This window comes from Hypanus sabinus, chromosome 1, assembly GCF_030144855.1.
Source record: "Hypanus sabinus isolate sHypSab1 chromosome 1, sHypSab1.hap1, whole genome shotgun sequence".
NCBI lineage: Eukaryota > Metazoa > Chordata > Chondrichthyes > Myliobatiformes > Dasyatidae > Hypanus > Hypanus sabinus.
In genome coordinates, this window is record NC_082706.1 from 146647071 (window position 1) to 146667093 (window position 20023).

Below are 20023 nucleotides of genomic sequence, written 5' to 3' on the forward strand. Positions count from 1 at the left end.
ATTTGTACTGATGTTCTAATGTGGTTTAGAAGCATGAAAGAGCAGAAGCTAAGCATTTTCCAAGGGAAAAGAAAACACCACTAAATGTAACATTAAAGCCCCTCCAGTGGCTTAATTATAGAACAACAGGGACAAAAATCATCCACCCACCAGTTATGTAGAAGAATATTGCTTGAGATAAGATTTGAGGAATGGGAAAAAGACTTGATAAATATATGTTAGTAAACAAATGCCAAATTGTTAATAAAATCACATTGTTACATTAACAGAGGTAATTTGGAAAAGCAGTATCATTACTCTAAGTTTGTATTCACAACAAATGCAAACTTATTTATTTTGTTTAATGGGAAATATGTGAAACTATCCAGGAGTAAGAAACGTTTTCAGTTCTAGAGTTGAGTTGATGTGCATCCTCCCGAATGTATGTTAAGTTCCTGTGATTTCAGAGAAGGAACCTTTCATCAATCAATGCTTTCTTAGCCAAGTTCTTGCGTCCCATTGCATTTCGAATGAACTGAAAAACCTTTGAATTGGAAAGGAATATTAACATTTTATTGAATATTTATAGAAAAAAATTATACCACAGAAGAAAACCATCCAGCCCATCAAGCTTGTGCCTATTTTTCTGCAACAGCAAATGAATTTAGTCCCAATCTCCTGACTTCTCAAATAACTTAGCAAAAAATTAACATAGATTCTGAAAACTGCTTCGGCTAAACGACAGATTACTAGGATTCGTAAACAAGATGGTACTCTAACGATCGACCATAAAGAGATAAATAAAGCCTTTCAAGATTTTTATAATTCCCTATATCAATCAGAATTTGCTGAGGATTCTTCTATAATAAATGAATTTTTAAGGAAATTGAATATTCCAAAATTAGCAGTAGAGGATAATGTATTTTTAGATACACCCATCACAGAAAATGAAATAAAAAAGGCTATTTTTTCAATGAATTCCAGTAAAGCTTCTGGTCCAGATGGTTATTCTGCAGAACTTTTTAAATCTTTTTCCTCTATACTTTCTCCTTGGCTTTGTAAAATTTTTAAAGATGCATTAATTATAGGCAAATTGCCACAATCTTTTTATGAAGCTTCTATTTCATTAATTCTTAAAAAAGATAAAGACCCTATTGAGTGTGCATCCTATCGGCCTATATCCTTGCTGAATACAGATTTTAAGATTTTTAGTAAAATTTTGGCTACTAGATTAGAAAATATATTACCTCGAATCATTTCTGAAGATCAGACTGGATTTTTTAAAAATCGTTATTCATCTTTTAACATTAGAAAATTAATAAATATTATTTACACTTCCTCACCCAAAACACTAGAATGTGTCATTTCTCTAGATGCTGAAAAAGCATTTGATAGAGTTGAATGGCCATATTTATTTAATACAATGCAGCATTTTAATTTTAGTTCAAAATTTATATCATGGATTAAATTAATATACCATAAACCCTTGGCTTCGGTTTTTACCAATAATCAAAGATCTCCATTTTTTCAGTTATTTCGTGGTACAAGGCAAGGTTGTCCTTTAAGTCCTTTACTATTTGACATCGCTCTAGAACCTTTGGCTATAGCTATTCGTGAATCACCTAATATTTTTGGTATTACTCGTGGGGAGGGGACGTATAAGTTATCATTATATGCTGACGATTTGTTACTATACATATCTGACCCTGAAAGATCTATTCCTGCTATTTTGTCTTTGCTTGCTCAATTTAGTAACTTTTCTGGTTATAAATTGAATATTAACAAGAGTGAACTATTTCCATTAAATATGCAAGTTCCAATTTATAAATGTTTACCATTTAAGGTTATTACAGATTATTTTACTTATTTAGGTATTAAAATTACTAAAAAACACAAAGATTTATTTAAAGCTAACTTCTTACCTTTAATTGACCAGATTAAGCAACTTGCTACCAGGTGGTCTCCACTATCTTTGTCATTGGTTGGTAGAATTAATGCTATTAAGATGATGGTATTACCCAAATTCTTATATTTATTTCAAGCATTACCAATTTTTATTCCTAAATCTTTTTTTGATATTATTGATTCCAAAATATCTTCTTATCTTTGGCAGAATAAAAACCCTAGACTAGGCAAAAAATATTTACAGAAGCCTAAGAAGGAAGGTGGTTTGCCTTTGCCAAATTTGAGATTTTATTACTGGGCAGTTAATATACGATATTTAATATTTTGGACACAAGAATTGACTACAGCTGCCTGCCCACAATGGGTAAATTTGGAATGTAAATCTGTACAAGACTTTTCGTTGTTTTCAATCTTAGGATCTTCACTTCCTTTTTCTTTATCTAAATTGAATAAACAATTAACTAATCCTATTGTCAAATACACATTGCGAATCTGGTTTCAATTTCGTAAATTTTTTGGTTTGAATAAGTTTATTCTATCATGCCCTATAGTATCTAATTATTTTTTTCGGCCTTCCTTTATGGATCAAACTTTTTTTTTAATGGAAAACAAAAGGTATAACATATTTTCGTGATTTGTTTTTAGATGATAACGTTATGTCCTTTGAACAGTTATCTAATAAATATAATTTACCTAAAACTAATTTTTTTAGATATTTGTAAGTTAGAAATTTTTTGTATAATGAGTTACAGTCTTTTCCAAAACTAGGTCCATTGGACATTACGGAAAGAATTTTGGCTCTGAATCCTTCTCAAAAGGGTTTAGGAGCTGTCATTTATAATATGATTATGAATATACAGCCAGATGTATCAGAAAAAATTAAGAAGGAATGGGAAGAAGAACTTCATTGTCTTATATCCACTGAGCAATGGGAGAAAATGTTACTATTAGTTAATTTGTCCTCTATTTGTGCTAAACACGCTCTAATACAATTTAAGGTTGTAAATAGAGCTCATATGTCTAAGGATAAACTTGCTCGATTTTATTCTTATGTTAATTCAACCTGTGACAGATGCCATTTTGATGTTGCCTCATTAACCCATATGTTTTGGTCTTGCTCTTGTTTACAAAATTACTGGAAAGATATTTTTAGTATTATTTCAAGTTTTAAATATTAATATCCAACCGCATCCTTTTACTGCAATATTTGGCTTACCAATGGTGGATAATAGTTGTCTATCCTCTTCATCCTGACAAATGATTGCATTTGTTACACTAATGGCTAGAAGATCTATTCTATTGAATTGGAAAGTAATTAATACTCCAACTATATTTCAGTGGTTTTCCCAAACCATTTCTTGTTTGAGCTTAGAAAAAATTAGAAGTGTTGTTTTTGACCCTTCAGTTAAATTTGAAGAAACTTGGAGACCATTTATTCAACATTTTCATATGAGTTGAATTGTCTTTTCCTAAACCTTACTTATATTATCCTTAATTGTTTGGATGGAGGTTCGGAGTTATTGGCACTACTGTATACATACTTAACATTATTCAATGGCCCATGTTGGTTAGTGTTTTTTTTTCTCTGGGGTCTTTTTTTTTTCTTTTTATTTCTTTGTTCATCAATGTTATGACTTTGGGAGGTTAGCTATTTTATTATTATATAAATGTCTATTTAAACTATTAATTATGTACTCTCAAACACTTTGTATTCATGTTTTATTTATGTTTGTTTAAAATTAATAAAAAGGTTTAAAAAGGAAAAAAATTAACATAGATTCTTTCTCCCCTCTGCAATATGGTAACATAGACAATACAGTAACTTCACAAGTGGTGGCTGCTCTTTGGAACCTTGTCAGCCCACACTTTGAGGGTTTTTTCCTCCCTTTTATAATAATATATGCTCCAGTCTTTGCAACATTATGAAAAAGAAATAGATGGAAACTCAATAATACAATCTCAAAGATCCACTGCTTGATTTCCCTAGTTCAAAAGGGCAGAACAAAGATAAAAATGAATTGAGAAAAAGCAGGTCAATCTGGTTATGTGCAAAATCTGCACCACTATGCTGGGACAATCATTAGTCATGGAAATGGCACTCCAAATATTCACTAACTATAAAAATCATTACAGCTAAGATTAATTCTTCTAATGTAGAAGAGCATTTCCAAAGTACAAAATAAAGGAGGGGTGAAATTTCTCTTTGGCTGCCAGTATAAGCATCCTCGTCACCCATTACTCAACATTAATAAATCAATGTTCCATTCAGATTTGCAAGTAAACAAAATGATGTAAGCGATGTCAAACATGCTCCTCATTGGAGCTGATTTTGTTGTTGTGTGGGTTTAAATCAGAAAATGCCAGGAATTCTCAGCAAATCAGGCAGCATCTGCAGTGAAAAATTTAGATATTTCTCTAATTTGTTAATGTTTCATTAGAATGACTTTGATAAACAGTCATTTGCAGAAGCGTTGGGCTGAATCATTTCTTACTCCAGCCAGCAGTTCCACTGAGAAGGCTATGTATTTGTCTTTCTACTGCTAGACTTAGTAATGGGTCTGGTAATGAAGTACTGGGACTCGTTGAGCTTGGGAGTAGAGTACACAGTGCACTTGACCATAGCTAAGCTGTCAGGAGGACAATAAACTCAAACATTTTTCCTGCTTGCACTACTTATGTGTTCTAAGTAACAAATGCACAATACCTTTTGTTGTATGTAAGTTAGAAAGGAAGCAAAAATAAAATTCTGAGTGGCTAAATCCACAATACAGAAGAACAATGTATCAAAAATAAGAAGTGTTCCTTCATTGCCATAGTATAGCACATCAGTGAATGAATAGTTTTCATCTGCAAAGAACAAAATATTTTAGTGATATCACCAAGTAAGTCAATAGTGTCATTAACATTACTTTAGAATCTAAAAGAATTGAAGGTTTATTTTGCTTCAACTTATACACGTTCAACCTGATGTGATGAAACTTTATCACTCTTTTCTAATTTTGAAGAAAGCTCTTTACAAAGATGTAGCAAGAACTTTCTCTTTTCTGAAGCCTGTTGCTATCAGCAATCTTTTCAAAAGAATCCATGACATCCAGCAGTTATGATAACATTAAACTGGCTGAGCAGCTATCATAGTAGGCATATGAAGAAACAAAAGCATATTTTTATCGAAGCTTTTAAACATGATTTAGATCGTCACACAGAAGTCAGACCATAGATTTGCAAAGGCAGAATCTGAATTTTATGCATTAGCTTCAAAAAGATTTATTTTGAAATTACTTATTAAAAAAAACCCAAAACTATGAATAATTTAAAGCACATAGTAATTTTTCAGGACATTACCTTTCCTAAACAGTAATTATATTTTAGAAGGTGTATCTTTAAATATTTGCTAAGCATAATCTTTTCAGGATATGTTTACTTGAATTTATATCAACTATAGTGATTTCCCTCAATTGAAAATGAGGTTTAAAAAGAACCCGGGGCCTTGTGGAAGCTTTTGGTGGTCTGTAATCGTCATTAGAGGTTGTTCATTGGTGAGGCTGCACGAAGTCTAGAAAGAGCCTGGAGCCTTTTGGATCTTTTCAATGGGCTGATTTTTTTTGGTTCTTGGCAGGAGCCAATATAAAGAAGAGTGGTGTAGCATAGTGGCCATTGTTGGAGTGGTCAGGCTCAGGCTCAACATGCTTGGCGAGAACAGGTGCAGGCTATAACTTAAGCTTGAGAAGTTAGGGGTGTAACAAGTGCAGGCAGGATAGTAGTTCAGACAGGGGAATGGTGAGATGTGGGACTTCAGGGTCCTTACGGTCTCCTTGATGACTACAACCACAGGAAGTGCACCTGTAGAGTAACGTAACTGGGAGAAATGTACATAATTCACAACCACTGACAAGGGTCCTATATAGCTGCTTCTAAACTCAATCCCACAATTGATGAAGGTCAATGCACTGACTGCCTTCTTAACTACAGAGACAACCTGCGCTGCAGCTTTGAGCGTCCTACGGACTCAGACCCCAAGATCCCTCTGATCCTCCACACTGCCAAGAGTCGTACCATCAATATTATTTCTGCCATCTCAGACTTATCTGATTTGAACTCCATCTGCCACTTCTCAGCCCAGTTTTGCATTCTGTCAACGTCCCACTGTAACCATTGACAGCCCTCCACACTACCCAGAACACCCCAAAACTTTGTTTCATCAGCAAATTTACTAATCCATCCTTCCAGTTCCTCATCCAGGTCATTTATAAAAATTACAAAGAGAAAGGGCCGCAGAACAGATCCCTGAGGCACACCACTGGTCACCAACCCTCATGCAGAATATGACCACAACCACTCTTCACGTCTACAACCACTCTTCGCCTTCTGTGAGCAAGCCATTTCTGGATCCACAAAGCAATGTCCCCTTGGATCCCATGCCTCCTTACTTTCTGAATAAGCCTTGCATGGGGTACCTTTTCAAATGCCTTGCTGAAATCCATATACACTACATCTACTGCTCTTCCTTCATCAATATGTTTAGTTACATCCTCAAAAAATTCAGTCAGGCTGGTAAGGCTTGACCTGCCTTTGACAAAGCTATACTGACTATTCCTAATCATATTAAGTCTCTCCAAATGTTCATAAATCCTGCCTCTCAGGATCTTTTCTATCAACTTACCAACCACTGAAGTAAGACTCACTGGTCTATAATTTCCTGGGCTATCTCTACTCCCTTTCTTGAATAAGGGAACAACATTTGCAATCCTTCAGAACCTTTCCCGTCCCAAGTCATGATGCAAAGATCATTGCCAGAGGCTCAGCAATCTCCTCCCTTGCCTCCCACAGTAGGCTGGGGGACATCTCGTCTGGTCCTGGAGACTTATCCAACTTGACGCTTTCCAAAAGCTCCAGCACATCCTCTTTCTTAATGTTTATATACTCAACCATTTCAATGCACTGCAAGCCATCTCTATAATCACCAAACATTAAGTACCTCAGCTGTTTCCTCTGGTTCCATACACGTGTTTCCACTGTCACATTTGATTGGTCATATTCTCTCACGTCTTATACTTGTGCTCTTCACATACTTGTAGAATGCCTTGGGGTTTTCCTTAATCCTGCTCACCAGGGCCTTCTCATGACTCCTTCTGGCTCTCCTAATTTAATTCTTAAGCTCCTTCCTGCTAGCCTTATAATCTTCTAGATCTCTATCATTACCTAGTTTCTTGAACCTTTTGTAAGCTTTTCTTTTCTTCTTGACTAGATTTTCAACAGCCTTTGTACACCATGGTTCCTGTACCCTACCATCCTTTCCCTATGCAGAATGCCATACAAATATTCCCTTGAACGTTTGCCACATTTCTGCCATACATTCCCTGAGAACATCTGTTCCCAATTAATGCTTCCAAGTTTCTGCCTGATAGCTTCATTTTTCCCCTTACTCCAATTAAACGCTTTCCTAACTTAACTGTTCCTATCCATCTCCAATGATATGGTAAAGGAGATAGAATTGTGATCACTATCTCCAAAATGCTCTCACACTGAGAGATCTGACACCTGAGCAGATTCATTTCCCAATACCAGATCAAGTACAGTCTCTCCTCTTGTAGGCTTATTTACATATAGTGTCAGGAAACCTTCTTGAACACACCTAACAAACTCCACCCCATCTAAAACCCTTGCTCTAGGGAGATGCCAATCAATATTTGGGAAATTAAAATCTCCCACCAAGACAACCCTGTTATTATTACACCTTTCCAGAATCTGTCTCCCTATCTGCTCCTCGATGTCCCTATTACTATTGGGTGGTCTATAAAAAACACCCAGTAGAGTTATTGACCCCTTCCTGTTTCTAACTTCCACCCCCAGAGACTCAGTAAACAATCCCTCCATGAGTTCCTCCTTTTCTGCAGCCGTGACACTATCTCTGATCAGCAGTGCCACACCCCACCTCTTTTGCCTCCCTCCCTGTCCTTTCTGAAACATCTAAAGCCTGGCACTCGAAGTAATCATTCCTGCCCCTGAGCCATCCAAGTCTCTGTAATGGCCACATCATCATAGTTCCAAGTACTGATCCATGCTCTGAGCTCTCAGGACTTAATCATAACTTAATCACAGGACAATTTACAATGAGCAATTAGCCTACCAACCGGTATGTCTTTGAACTGTGGGAGGAAACTGGAGTACCTGGAGGAAACCCACACAATCACAGGGAGAACACACAAACTCCTAACTAGCAGTGGTGGGAAGATCAGAGTTGAGAGCTTTGCATCCAAAGAAACGCCTTGTGTCAAAAGGGCAGACAGGTAAGAGTAGGGGGTGGTGTGGCTTTGTTGGTAAAAAATGAAAACAAATTCTTAGAAAGTGGTGACAGATGATCAGAAAATGCAGAATCCTTTTGGATTAAAAAATTGCAATGATACAAAGACCCTGATGGGAGTTATATACATGCATCCGAACAGTAGCTAGGATGTGGGATATAAATTACAATGGGAAATAGAAAAGGCATGTAATAAGGGCACCGTTATGAGAGTTATAGGGGAGTTCAATATGCAGGTAATTTGGGAAAATCAAGTTAGTGTTGGATCCAAGAGCAGGAAAGTGTAGAATGCTTATGAGATGGCTTTTTAAAGAAGCTTGTGGTTGAGCCCATTATGGGAAAGGTAATGTTGGATTGGATGTTGTGTAATAAACCAAAGTTGAATAGGGAGCTTAAAGTAAGGGAACCCTTAGGAAATAGTGATCATGATCTGATTGAACTCACTCTGCAGTTTGAGAGGGAGAAGCTAAAGTCAGATGTATCAGTATTCCAGTGGAGTCAAAAGAATTACAGAAGCATTAGAAAGGAGCAGGCCAAAGTTAATTGGAAGAGACAGCAATGGCTGGAGTTGCTGGTGCAATTCAGAAAGCACAGTATAGATGCATCCCAAAGATGAAGAAGTAGACAAAAGGGAGGATGAGCAACAGTAGCTGACAAGAGAAGTCTACGGCAGCATAAAAGCAAAAGAGAGGATGTATAGCAAAAATTAAGTGTGAAGTTAGAGGATTGGGAAGCTTTTAAAAACTACAGAAGCGACTTAACAAACCATAGAGAAAAAGGATGACATTTGAAGGGAAGCTAATATAAAAGAGGATACCAAAAGTTTTTTCAGATATATAAAGAATAAAACAGAGGTAAAAGTGGATATTGGATAGTTAGTAATGGAGGATAAAGAAATGGCTGATGATCTTAATAAGTATCTTGCGATAGCCTTCACTGTGGAAGACATTAGCAGTATAACATAAATTAAAGAGTGTCAGGAGGCAGAAGTGAGTGTTATTATTACTATTACTAAGGAGAAGGTGCTTGGGAAGCTGAAAAGTCTGAAGGTAGATATGCCACCTAAACCTCAGGGTTCTAACAGAGATGGTTGAAGAGACTGTGGAAGCACTTGTAATGATCTTTCAAGAATCACTAGATTCTGGAATAATTCTGGAGGACTGAAAAATTGAAAATGTCACTCCACTCTTAAGGTGGGAGGGAGGCAGGAAAAAGGAAATTATATGCCATTAGTTTGACCTCAGTGGTTGGAAAGATGTTGGAGTCCATTATTAAGGAAGAGCTTTTAGTATTCTTAGTGATGCATGATAAAGTAGGCCAAAGTCAGTATTGTTTCCTTCAGGGGAAATCTTGCCTGACAAACCTATTGGAATTCTTTGAGCATATAACAGGCAGGATAGACAAAGGAGAATCAGTGGATGTTGTATACTTGGATTTTCAGAAAGCCTTTGGCAAGGTACCGAACATAAGGCTTCTTAACAATTTAAGAGCCATGGTATTACAGGGAAGATACTAGGATGGATAGAAGATTGGCTGGCTGATATAAAGCAAAGAATGTAAATAAAGGTGATCGATTCAGGTTGGCTGCCGGTGGCAAGTGGTGCTCCTCAGAGATGAGTATTGGGACCACTACTTTTCACACTTTATATCAATGATTTGGATGATGGAATTGATGGTTTTCTGGCTATGTCTGGAGACGATACAAAGATAGATGGACAGTCAGGTGATGTTGAGGAAGCAGGAAGTCTGAAGAAGGACAAACAGATGGGAAGAATGGGCAAAGAAGTGGCAGGTGGAATATAGTGTAGGGAAGTGTATGACCATGCACTTTGCTAGAAGGAATGAAGGCGTAGACTACGTATTTTCTAAATGGGGAGAAAATTCAAAAATCAGAGGTGCAAAGGGACATGGGAGTCCTTGTATAGGATTCCCTAAAAGGTTAATTTGTGGGTTGAGTAGGTGGTAAGGAAGGCAAATGCAATGTTGGCATTAATTTCAAGAGGCCAAGAATATAAAAAAGGATGTAATGTCGAGGCTTTATAAGGCATTGGTCATACTGCACTTGGAGTACTATGAGCAGTTCTGAGCCCTATATCTTAAAGAAGGATGTGCTGGCAATGGAGAGGGTCCAGATGAGGATGAAATGATTTTGGGAATGAAATGGTTAATGCTAGAACTTGCTGGAGTTTAGAAGAATGAGGGGAGGATCTCACTGAAACCTGTTGAATATTGAAAGGTTAAGCTAGAGTAGATGTGGAGAGAACGTTTGCTATAGTGGGGTAGTCTCAGACCAAAGGGCACAACCTCAGAATTGAGGGATATCAATTTAGAACAGAGGTGAGGAGAAATTTTTTTGGCTAGACAGTGGTGAATCTGTGGAATTCATTGCTATGAATGGCTGTGGAGACCAAGTCATTGAGGTTGATGGGCTCTTGATAAGTTAGGACAGCAAATATTATGGGATGAAAGCTGAGAATGGGGTTGAGAAGGATAATAGATCAGTCGTTGTGGAATGACAGTGGAAACTTGATGAGCCAAATGACCTAATTCTGCTCTTATGTCTTATGGTCTTATGGAAAGTAGATTATCACAGAAATTGTGGAAGGCATCAAATTACTGCCTGCAACTTTGTATTTAGTTGCATTTGAATTTCCTTGGATTTGCTGTCAGTTCCCAGAGATATGATAAAAAGTGGAAATCATTTCAGAATCTTGATGCAATCCAGGTTATTTTGTTTCTGACATTTCTTAATGCAGTTTGTGTAGCTGGTGAACAGTTTAATTTGTAAGCTGCTTGCTGGAAACAAATACCTGTGTTCAAAATACATACTACAGAGTCTCCGTGGGTGGAAGTTAGCAACAGGAAGGAGTCAATAACTCTACTGGGTGTTTATTATAGACCACCCAATAGTAACAGGGAAAGGATGGTAGCGTACAGGAACCATGGTGTACAAAGGCTGTTGTAAGTCAAGTCAAGAAGAAAAGAAAAGCTTACGAAAGGTTCAAAAAACTAGGTAATGATAGGGAACTAGAAAATTGTAAGGCCAGCAAGAAGGAGCTTAAGAAAGAACTTAGGAGAGCCAGAAAGGGCCATGAGAAGGCCTTGGTGGACAGGATTAAGGAAAACCCTAAGGCATTCTACAAATATGTGAAGAGCAAGAGGGTAAGACATGAGAGAATAGGACCTATCAAGTATGACAGTGGAAAAGTGTGAATGGAACTGGAGGAGATAGCAGAGGTACTTAATGAGTACTTTGCTTCAGTATTCACTATGGAAAAGGATCTTGGCGATTGTAGGGATGACTTACAGTGGACTGAAAAGCTTGAGAATGTAGATATTAAGAAAGAGGATGTGCCGGAGCTTTTGGAAAGCATCAAGTTGGATAAATCTCTGGGACCAGATGAAATGTACCCCAGGCTACTGTAGGAGGCAAGGGAGGAGATTGCTGAACCTCTGGCGATGATCTTTGCATCATCAAAGGGGATGGGAGAGGGTCTAGATGATTGGAGGGTTGCGGATGTTGTCCCATTATTCAAGAAAGGGTGTAGGGATAGCCCTGGAAATTATAGACCAGTGAATCTTACTTCAGTGGCTGGTAAGTTCATGGAGAAGATCCTGAGAGGCAGGGTTTATGAACATTTGAAGAGGCATAATATGATTAGGAATAGTCAGCATGACTTTGTGAAAGGTAGGTTGTGCTTTATGAGCCTGATTGAATATTTTGAAGATGTGACTAAACACATTGATGAAGGTAGAGCAGTAGATGTGGTATATATGGATTTCAGCAAGGCATTTAACAAGGTACCCCATGCAAGCTTATTGAGAAAGTAAGGAGGCATGGGATCCAAGGGGACATTGCTTTGTGGATCCAGAACTGGCTTGCCCAGAGGAGGCAGAGAGTGGTTGTAGACTGGTCATATTCTGCATGGAGGTCAGCGATCTGTGGTGTGCCTCAGCGATTTGTTCTAGGACCCCTTCTCTTCATGATTTTTATAAATGACCTGGATGAGAAAGTGGAGGGATGGATTAGTAAATTTGCTGATGAAACAAAGTTTGGGGCATTGTGGGTATTGTGGAGGGCTGTCAGTAGTTACACGGGACATTGATAGAATGCAAAACTGGGCTGAGAAGTGGCAGATGGAGTTCAACTCAGTTAAGTCTGAAGTGGTTCATTTTGGTAGGTCATATATGATGGCAGAAATAGCATTAATGGTACGACTCTTGGCAGTGTGGAGGATCAGAGGGATCTTGGGGTCCGAGTCCATAGGATGCTCAAGGCTGCGGTGCAGGTTGACTCTGTGGTTAAGAAGGCAATTGTGGGATTGAGTTTAGGAGCTAAGAGGTAATGTTGCAGCTATATAGGACCCTGGTCAGACCCCACTTGGAGTACTGTGTTCAGTTCTGGTCACCTCACTACAGGAAGGATGTGAAGACCATAGAAAGGGCGCAGAGGAGATTTACAAGGATGTTGCCTGGATTGGGGAGCATGCCTTATGAGAATAGGTTGAGTGAACTCGGCCTTTTCTCCTTGGAGCAACGGAGAATGAGAGGCAACCTGATAGTGGTGTACAAGATAATGAGAAGAATTGATTGTATGGATAGTCAGAGGTTTCATCCCAGGGCTGAAATGGCTAGCATGAAAGGGCACAGTTTTAAGGTGCTTGGAAGTAAGTATAGAGGAGATATCAGGGGTAAGTTTTTTATGCGGAGAGTGGTGAGTGCGTGGAATGGGCTGCCAGGATTGTGGTGGAGGCAGATACAATAGGGTCTTTTAAGAGACTCCTGGACAGATACATGGAGCTCAGAAAAATAGAGGGCTATGGGTAACCCTAGGTAATTTCTAAGGTAAGGACATGTTTGGTACAGCTTTGTGGGCCGAAGAGCCTGTATTATGCTGTAGGATTTCTACATTTCTATATAATGTAGCAATGAAAGATGAGGTATTATTGCAAATACTGCAGAAAATACAAGAAAGAAGGATACTTAAGGGTTCAAAATTTGGAATTATACCATTATAAAAAATCGTCTTGTCCAGTGGTTCATGCAGTTCCATCCCAATTATTCTTTCTAGTAACAGCTTATCTTGTACAATATAATCCATGTCTTGAAGAGCCTGTAGCCATACAAAAATATAATATTAAGGCTTTTTTAAGTGTCAACATTATTAGCAGAATAACCTTGATGGGCCAGGGATACACTCTGAAAATTACTGAGTGTCTGAAATAAAAACAGAAACAATAAAACCAAGCCTATCCTTTCAAATTTGAATAAGCTCTCTGCACATGGAGAGCCTCACCGTGGCCAGGCCAAGGAGGTAATTGGCTTGTGAATTTGAGAAAAAGGTCAATTGTCCACCCTAAAGGCTGGCTGGAGGTACCTAATAAGAATGGTGGGGGCGGGGGGGTTTACATTAAAATGGATGACACAGTTCAGCATGGAGATGCTGCCAGCTGATCTCAATCTATAATACAGTCACACCATAAATAACAGCACTATGATAACAAATTGCCTGGAAGAACAGTATCAAGGACAAACTAAGCAATGGCTCTTCAGAACATTTAAAACCATCATGGATGTCACATCTCCGTTAAATTGCATGACCAGTCTTACGCAATTGAAATCAATTTCTGCTTTCATATCCTTTCAAATAAAGTGAATAACTTCAAATCTTCACCTATTTTATTCCCTCTGCTCTTTTTCCCCTTAATCTCTCTTTATGTCATCGCTGACACTGTGGCTGCCTCACAATTTATTTTCCCATCTAGGATTCGCAGAACTTGATAAAGCCTGGCTTTTCAAGTGGCTTGCAGGTTAAAACTAGCCAACTGAAAATGGTATCTTATTTTCTGACAGTTAACTAAGATCTCAAATTGAAATTCAGTGATGTTGAATAGGCCAGAATCAGACTTGTGCACAGGTCATGGAGATACAGGAGAAGCAGTTGCTGTAATCTGGAGCAAAATAATAAACTGTTGGAGGAGTATCAACCAAAAGCATTGATCATCCTTCTGTTTCCATGGTTCCTGACTGACAGTTCCTCCAGCAGGTTATCTTTTACTGTAGGACAAATTGTCTTTGTCTTTTATTTTCTATTAGCAGCTCCTATGGATGGACAGTCTATAGAATACTGCTCAGATGCTCAACCTGTGTCTTTGGCACCATGTAAAGTATTAGTAAGTCTGGGACACAATCTTCTATATCTACAAATATATAGTGATCTGCTAAAAATTAAAATGTAGTAATCAGAATACTGATTTGAAACAAAAAGGATTGGAGGTCAAGGTAAAGTAAATATCTTACGATAACTAATAGAAACATAAAGGCTTGACACAGGCCAACAGAATATCTAATTATCATCTGTAAAATGAGCAGAAACAGTATGCTTACGTGATCAATGAATGATTCAAGAAATCTATTTGTGATATTATAAGCCTTCATTCTAAGTTCCACAACATACTCAGAATTATTCGCTAGGTGGCCAGGTGTTCTGGTCTACAAAATTGATTTGGAATAAAATCAGAATAGAGCACTTAACTGTTTTCTAAATAGCTTGTTTATTGACAATGACTTATGGTGATAAAATAGTACACAAACCAAATTTACTGCTTCTTGAATCTTGTCATATTGCTCCCTGACTTTGCTTGTGATGGATATTTGAAATGTCTCAATTTCTGTGTTGGGAACCAAGCCTCTTTGACCACAAAGATTTTCCTAAGAAGGAATAATTATTTATGATCAGAACATGTTCATTTATAACATTAATGTGTATTCCCTTAATTCTTTTTTATTTAAATAAGAGATCAAATAAATGAAACAATACAAATACATGGCTTTGAGATTTTTAAGAAAACATAAAAGAGGAGACTTTTCAGACAGTAATCTACTAATAAAGTATTACCTTTTGCCTGAATGCATTGCTCATAATTTCCTGGATTCATAATCAGTAGGTGTAGCTCCCACCAAAGTGGATATAGAAAACTAGTCATGAAAGGAATTTATTTATTTTTGCTAAAATGATGCATTGCAGGAACAGAAATACTCAAAATTAAGTAAATTATCAATTCATAAAATATTGAAATGGTATCTAAAAAGTAATATTACCATAAGCACTCACATGCAAAATTTCTCAGTTTGAAGTTGTATGCTATTCAATTTATAATTATAATAACATGGGTACAATATAATGAATAGTTTTTGATGGGCTTAAAGGAAAGCAGTAAAGTATACCTTGAGAGAAGCAGAAACATTTTCAAACATGCATCTTTAATCATTATGAATCACATAAAATAGATACAGTTGATGTCAGAAGTTTACATACACCTTAGCCAAATACATTTAAACTCAGTTTTTCACAATTCCTGACATTTAATCCTAGAAAACATTCCCGGTCTTCGGTCAGTTAGGATCTACTTTATTCTAGGAATGTGAAATATCAGAATAATAGTAGAGAGAATGATTTATTTCAGCTTTTATTTCTTTCATCACATTCCCAGTGGGTTAGAAGTTTACATACACTTTGTTAGTATTTGGTAGCATTTCCTTTAATTTGTTTAACTTGGGTCAAATGTTTTGGGTAGCCTTCCACAAGTTTCTCACAATTAATTGCTGGAACTTTGTTCCATTCCTCCAGACAGAACTGGTGTAACTGAGTCAGATTTGTAGGCCTCCTTGCTCGCACACGCTTTTCAAGTCAAGTCAAGCCAAGCCAAGTCACTTCTATTGTCATTTCGACCATAACTGCTGGTACAGTACATAGTAAAAATGAGACAACGTTTTTCAGGACCATGGTGTTACATGACACAGTACAAAAACCAGACTGAACTACATAAAAAACAACACAGAGAAAAAAAAACACACACAACAACTATACTAGACTACAGACCTACCCAGGACTGCATAAAGTGCACAAAACAGTGCAGGCATTACAATAAATAATAAATAATAAATGGTGGGCAGTTCTGCCCACAAATTTTCTATCGGATTGAGGTCAAGGCATTGTGATGACCACTCCAATACCTTGACTTTGCTGTCTTTAAGCAATTTTGCCACAACTTTGGAGGTATGCTTGGGGTCATTGTCCATTTGGAAGACCCATTTGTGACCGAGCTTTAACTTCCTGACTGATATCTTGAGATGTTGCTTCAATATATCCACATAATTTTCCTTCCTCATGATGCCATCTATTCTGTGAAGTGCACCAGTCCCTCCCACAGCAAAGCACCCCCACAACATGATGCTGCCACCCCCATGCTTCACAGTTGGGATGGTGTTCTTTGGCTTGGAAGCCTCACCCTTTTTCCTCCAAACGTAATGATGGTCATTATGACCAAATGGTTCAATTTTTGTTTCATCAGATCAGAGGACATTTCTCCAAAAAGTAAGATCTTTGTCTCCATGAGCATTTGAAAACTGTAGTCAAGCTTTTTTATGGCGATTTTGGAGCTGTGGCTTCTTCCTTGCTGAGCAGCCATTTAGGTTATGTTGATATAGGACTCGTTTTATGGTGGATATAGATACTTGTCTACCTGTTTCCTCCAGCATCTTCACAAGGTCCTTTGCTGTTGTTCTGGGATTGATTTAAACTTTTTGTGCCAATGTACATTCATCTCTAGGAGACAGAATGTATCTCCTTCCTGAGCAGTATGATGGCTGTGTGGTCCCATGGTGTTTATACTTGTGTACTATTGTTTGTACAGATGAACGTGTTACCTTCAGGCATTTGGAAATTGCTCCCAAGGATGAATCAGACTTGTGGAAATCCACAATTTCTTTTTCTGAAGTCTTGGCTGATTTCTTTTGATTTTGTTTGTCAACTTCTGACCCACTGGAATTGTGATATAGTCAATTAAAAATGAAATAATCTGTCTGTAAACAATCGTTGGAAAAGTTACTCATGTCATGCACAAAGTAGATATCCTCAACGTCTTGCCACAACTATGGTTTGTTAATATGAAATTTGTGGAGTGGTTAAACAATGAGTTTTAATGACTTCAACCTAAGTGTATGTAAACTTCCGACTTCAACTGTATATTTGAATCCTCACATAGACTGGAAAATATAATGTAAAGTGGGTTTATCTCTACATAAATATTTGAAATAAACTGCACCATGAATGTTGTGTCATTAGAAAGAAAAATAGAAAATTCTAAAAGGCCAATGAAAGAGAGTGGTAGTTTAACATTGCAGGAACAAACATCCGTGGACTCATTTGTCTAGATCTTGGTGACCTGACCCCACTGCCAGAATAATTGTTCTGGTACGCACTCCTCATGCCTGTGGTTACCTAGCCTGTAAATGGAAGCCTTGTGTTGCTTTGATTTCTCTCAAAGGCAAGACTGTCTTGGATGCTGATCTGAGAAGTTACTGCTTCTTCAATGCTCTTAAGTGTTTGCAAAGCTGGCTTTGCTGTCCATGAAACTGTAACTAATAATTTCAGGTATCTTTCACAATCAGAGGACTTGCTAGGAAATTTGTTTATATCATTCTGAGGATGGCAGTAAGTCTAGGACAACTCCTGTGAACCTGTGAAGACATTAACAACTCTGCATTTCACAGTTCAAACACATTGTTTACTTTCACTATTACTTACTTTTATTTTGATTGATAACTTTATGTAGATATGAATAAAAATATTATACCGCTTCTCTCTTCAGATTAAGGTCCATTTCTTCCATGTTAGTGTCAGCATGGCCATGTACAGACCTCCCATGGATATAGTATCCAAAGCATCTGTGTGACAGAATAATAACAGATATCTGCAAAATACCAAAGAAAAAGTAGAATAAATGTATATTCAGAATCAGAATCAGGTTTAATATCACTGGTATATGCCATGAAATTTGTTGTTTTTGCAGCAGCAGTATATTGAAATACATAATAAAAATTGAATTACAGTAAAAAAAAATACAAAATAGTTAAATAAGTAGTGCAAAAAAAAGTAGTGAGGTAGCATTCATGGATTCAATGTCTTTTCAGAAATTTGATGGCAGGGGGGAATAAGCTGTTCCTGAATTGTTGAGTGTGTGCCTTCAAGCTCCTGTATCTTCTTCCTGATGGTAGCAATGAGAAGGGGACATGTCCTCTTTTTATTTTGTGAAAGTAATTATAAAATATATAGTAAATTTTTTTCGTAAAGATGTCAAATTTTGCAGTACTCACATTACTGACTGAGCAGACATCAATAAACTGACTTATTCTATCTTCCACAAATCGTCCATAAAAACTTGTGCAGAAAATTATCTACAAACAAAATGCAATTACTTATCTATTTCAATATGATTTCTCTTCATTTACACATATAAAACTGGCCTACTTACAAAGTTATATATATATATTAAATATGAACAGACTAACAGAAATGTCAGTAATTCTTAGACTAAACACAGAATTTCACACTTGAGCATGCAAAGTGCTATAACTATCTTTAATATAATTAATTTTATTGATTTTTAACCAATTGATATATAATATGGGGAACACTCAAAACATTTACTGAATCTGCAAGAGCTAAACTCCATTGAAAAGAATCAATGACCTTTATTAAAAGTTAGAAGAAGGAATGGGAATTAAAATTACCTGTGTTCTTACAGTCCTATACATGAACATTAATAATGCTTTCACAATTTCACAGGAATATCATTAATATCAAAACTTCACTACAGTATTAGTTATTGGTGAATATTTTTCCTGACTGTAGAATGGAAGAATAATAATTATGGAAATTAAATTTGGCCCAGGTGACTGTTTCATGACTGTGTATCTTTCCATTTACACATTGTTACCTGAATAAGACCGACAGATAGCCAAACAGTTGTAGCTACACCATATCTCAGAATACGGCTGGGTGGTGTAACATTGCTTTCGGAAATGTTATTCATTTTAGTATAAGGATCCATTGTAGCTAGATTTGCAAAACCAACAACCTAAAGAGAACAAAAGAAAGTCAGCTTGTGATGGATTAAAAATTGAATAATAAATATTTATTTAGTGATACAGCACAGCAACAGGCCCTTCTGGCACAATGAGCCTATTCCAACCATTAATTTCGTGTGACCAATTAACCTATATATCTTTGGAATGTGGGAGGAACTCAGAGCGTCTGGGAGGAAATCCACACGGTCATGGGGAGAATGTAACAAATTCCTTGCAGGCAGTGGCGGGAATTGAACCCATATCTTTACTGCTTTAATTTTTGATCACCACTGTTAGTTCTCAGCCAGTGCCTATCCTGCAATTAATTTTAGGTACTTTACGTTAAACCAAGAGAAAACTAATGTTCTGCTTCCCATTACTTTCTAGAGACATTTCCTGGAGAAGGCATACACTGTTGTATTAGGATAAGGTCAATCTTTACTACTATGCCATCAGAATGAAAAGGTAGCCACTGTTAAATTATGTAGGTTCAGGAATGAATAGTGACCACTCACAAAAAGTTAACAACTGTGGAGTTGTATGCAGTAAGAATAAGTGGTACTGATATTCAGTTCTAAGCTACTAATTGTGTCTGGTTAAATTTTGCCAACAACATGATAGCATGCATAACATGAATTTCTGGAATACATTATACACAGGCAGATTTTCACTGGTAAATGTGGACTTTAGATAAGTCTACATTAAAAACTCTCAAGTTAAGGAGTGTCATATGGTGAAAGAAGCATAAATTAATTAGGAAATATTTAAAAGAATACTCTGCAAGACTTTTGTCTCCAAAATATTTGGCTGGACCATTAGACTGTTGAATGATCTATGTGCTCTTTTGTTCTATATGCTTTTAATTGGGATCCCTCACCCAAAGCACGTCAAAAGTTTAGACATATTATCCAGGAATTTTAGGTAATT

General features: G+C 36.9%; 1 protein-coding gene across 1 annotated transcript in view; it reads right to left on the reverse strand.

Annotated features, from left to right (window-relative positions):
* Positions 1-442: 442 nt before the first annotated feature.
* The window catches only part of tmem67 (transmembrane protein 67), a 145966-nt gene continuing 126385 nt past the window's right edge, over positions 443-20023 (reverse strand). Inside the window, exons 20-27 of the mRNA XM_059978620.1 lie at positions 18967-19107; positions 18344-18424; positions 17824-17940; positions 14780-14896; positions 14573-14677; positions 13196-13298; positions 4589-4731; positions 443-523 (exon numbers count right to left, since the gene is read on the reverse strand). Of these exons, the coding sequence (XP_059834603.1) occupies positions 443-523; positions 4589-4731; positions 13196-13298; positions 14573-14677; positions 14780-14896; positions 17824-17940; positions 18344-18424; positions 18967-19107 (888 nt within the window). The remainder of the gene's footprint in view (positions 524-4588; positions 4732-13195; positions 13299-14572; positions 14678-14779; positions 14897-17823; positions 17941-18343; positions 18425-18966; positions 19108-20023) is intronic.